Raw genomic sequence first — 3606 nt, 5'->3', positions numbered from 1 at the left:
GCGATAAACATGGGTATACATATATCTACTTAGATGTCATTTATGGTCTCTTTAGGGTATATTCCCAGTAGTGGAACTGCTGGGTCAAATGGTATCTTTATTTGCAACTTTTTGAGAAAGCGCCACAATGCTTTCCACAGTGGTTGCACCATTTTACACTTACAACCTATTTTTTATCTGCAACATCCAGAAAAAAACCAACTCTTACTGGGGGCTGAAAATGAGGTGACATCCCTCAGCAAGAGGCCTGGGTCCCTTCAACAGCTTGCTCCAATCCTGTGGCCTTGATCAGCTCTGGCTGTGAGGTGGGAGGCAGCTCACGGCCTCAAGACACATTGATGGCTTTTCTGGGGTGAGCCAGCAGCCCCCAACCCCCGACTTTCTGGGCACAGCAGGCCCTTCCTCAGCTGTGTGAGATACAAGTACAAAGGGGAAGACACGCTAACAATCTGACAGGGAGGGATCTGCAAGCACTGGGCTGTAACAAGAAGCAGCAAAAGGGACGTGAAGCTACCACAGAGGTGCTTCTGGGCTAGAGAGGGAAAAAAATCTCCAATTTTTGTAACATCTTCTATTACAACTACTGCTTCCTAAAAACAGCTGCTGCCTATAAAGGTTCACTTAGGATATGCACCACTGACTTGGAACTGACTGCTGTAAATTGAAGCTGGAATGTAACTTGCTGTAAATCACATGGTATGTCCATCTTTCTCCTGGGGAGCAGCTGGTGGATGTGAATCACGTGTCTTTGGACTGGCAGCACAACTCTTTACCCAGAAGGCCACTAGAGTACTCTCTATCTGGAAAGGTTCTCATCAACTCCAAATTAAATAAACAGGTAACCATTTTATTTTCCAATACTTGAATGGATTTAAACTCACGGATTCATTCTGAATTCAGTTTTGAGAACTGGGTTGAGGCTCCTTTTCAAGGTGGATAATGCATTCTTCATTCTTTACTGATATACGTGCATGAAGCTTATGCCTCATTTATCAACCATCTCATTACTTAACACTTTACTTTTATGATCGATTTAGGACTGAGGCATTCTATGCATTTACGACATACATCTGATAGTAACAAAGGCTGAGGTGCAAGGATTGCTGGCTGTGACGTTTAGGTTGCGTATCAGCTTGGCTGGGCCATGATTTTATGTGGTTTGGAATTTCTGAAAACGATTTATTCTCCATTTACATGATGCCGATTTTGACACTACTGGGAATATACCCTGAAGAGACCATAGCTGACATCCAAGCAGATATATGCACACCCATGTTTATTGCAGCTTTGTTTACAATAGCAAGGAGTTGGAAACAACCTAAGTGCCCATCAACAAACGAATGGCTCGAGAAGCTGTGGTATATTCGCACAATGGAATACTATGCTGCATTGAAAAACAAGGAACTCATGCAATATTATTCAAAATGGTCGACTCTGGAGAACATTATGCTGAATGAAATATCCCAGTCACAAAAGGACAAATATTACATGATGCCACTGTTGTAGAATGGGACTGTCCTTGGGGTTGGGGAGAGACTGAGTAAGATGGGTTCAATAATGTATACTGCACTGAAACAGAGGAGGGAGAAAACTGTTTAAAAGAGATATATGACTAGGTATTTCTGTCATCACGGAGTCTAGAGCGAGGGCTGCATGGTGGAGGGGACCTGGGGGAGGGTTTGTAAAACAATGAAAGAATCTTTTCTTTTACTTTTCCATAATTTTTGACTCATGTACTTATAACTTGTTAGTCAAATTTGTGTCTTCTAGGTTGCAACACCCCCATGATACATCTTCAAGGATATGAACATGTACGGCCAAGCACAATCAATAAGAGTGCATCTAAATTCCAAAATCAATCTCCATAATAGTCTATGTGTTTCCTACTGCCAAAGGGGCCCTTTAGAGTAGTGAGAGAAGATCTTCACCCTGAAACCCACAGCGTCCCTTTTCAGCAGGAAGTAGCTAAGAGAATACGCCGTCCCCTTTTCCTTATGACTCAGGGTGAAGTCTCTCTCAGGGAGGAGTGATAGGGAATGGCAAGGGACACACTGACAAAGGAGATTAATCAGAACTGGCTTTGACAAGCACTGTGGCAATTGGACAATTAAAACAGACATTCGGATGGCGGGGAAAGAAGAACAAACTGGGGAGGAGGGTAGAGAGAATGGTGCAGCAATGAAGGAATGAAAACCCAAAGTCTCTGTAAATGTTCATTAAAACTAATAAAATTTAATAATAATAATAAAAGAATAAAATTAACGTAAAAAAACAAAACAAAAAAACCAGATGTGGTTCTGTGGTGTTTAACACACAGATACGTGTACACTTTCCCACGGCCTCGTCCAGGACAGAGGCAGCTGCACAGCCAAGCTACCTAGTTTGATGAGATGCAGGAGTTGCTCCGACGGCGCGCACACGGACTGGGGCTTGATCTCGTTGATGAGGCCGTTGGCGATGCTGATGTAACCGTCATACAGCAGCTGACTGATGATGAGCTTGTAGAGTTGCTGGCGGTCCTTCAGGCCCACTTTGGTTCTGTACATCTTGAGGAGGAAGAGGGTTCCCCTGCCAGCTGCAAGAAGAAAACACAGGTGGCCGGTGAGGGGCACAGGCACAAGCCAATCACAGCTACAACGCAGGCCTCTGGGATCAGAGGCGTCCCTTCTGCCTCACAGCAACCCTGGAGGGCAGACCAGAGCTCCCCTGTCAGGCTGCCAGGCTGTAATGCTGACAGCTGACCCTCCGGTGGGTGTTCAGAGGCAGCAAATCTAAAGGGAGGAAACGTCCACCTTTATCTTGCTGGTGGATCTGAACCCTGTACCTTTGTGTTGGCAGTGCAATTCCTAGGCCACTGGAGTTCCTTGTGATCTTTACAGAAGACTACAATGCTCTGGTGGTGTAGCCTGTAGAGGGCTGTACTGCAAACACAAAGGCAGTGCCTCTCCAACGATCTGAAACTATCAGCGGCTGAGAGAGAGAGAGAGACAATCTCCTGTGTAACACAGACTCTTCAAACACCCACTGGAGGGTCAGCTCTAAGTCAGTTCCTACTTGTCAGCTGCGGGAATGAGACTCTTTCGAGCAGCTCATCGACACATTCTGTAGTCTGGCCCACAGCTCCTCCGCTTGACCCTGCCCTGTTTACAACGCATCGCTGTTGGTGCCCTGAGCCAAGGCTGATTCACAGTGACCCCACGTGGCCGAGCAGTGCCACCCCACCGGTCATGTGACTGTGATCTTTGTGGGAAGCCGGACGGGTCTCTTCATCTGCAAAGATGCTGGTGGGTCTGCACAGTTAACACTTTGCTTTACATCTGAGCACTTAACCACTGTGCCCTAGCTCAACCCTGCGTGTGCCAATGCAGCCTGACTCCAGCGACCCCAGGGGGCAAAGCAGAACTGCATAACCCCATTCATATTATATATATACACATTAATTTATTAATCTTACATATCCCTATGTTTAATCGAGTCTGTCAGATACTCCTCTAAATCTGAACATTCAGATTAAGACAGACCAGGAAGAAGGATTGGCCACCCACTTCTGAAATAGCAGGCCTCTGAAAACCCTATGCACAACAGAACACACGCAGATTAACAAAA

General features: G+C 45.7%; 1 protein-coding gene across 1 annotated transcript in view; it reads right to left on the bottom strand.

Moving 5' to 3' along the window:
* The window catches only part of CSTF1 (cleavage stimulation factor, 3' pre-RNA, subunit 1, 50kDa), a 6830-nt gene extending 4284 nt beyond the window's left edge, over positions 1-2546 (bottom strand). The window contains exon 1 of the mRNA XM_006881654.1: positions 2378-2546. Within this exon, the coding sequence (XP_006881716.1) occupies positions 2378-2546 (169 nt within the window). The remainder of the gene's footprint in view (positions 1-2377) is intronic.
* Positions 2547-3606: the final 1060 nt, after the last annotated feature.

The sequence above is a fragment of the Elephantulus edwardii genome, unplaced genomic scaffold (genome assembly GCF_000299155.1).
Source record: "Elephantulus edwardii isolate Elephantulus edwardi_28Jun2011 unplaced genomic scaffold, EleEdw1.0 scaffold00015, whole genome shotgun sequence".
Classification (NCBI taxonomy): domain Eukaryota; kingdom Metazoa; phylum Chordata; class Mammalia; order Macroscelidea; family Macroscelididae; genus Elephantulus; species Elephantulus edwardii.
This window is presented reverse-complemented; position numbering and strand designations above follow the sequence as displayed.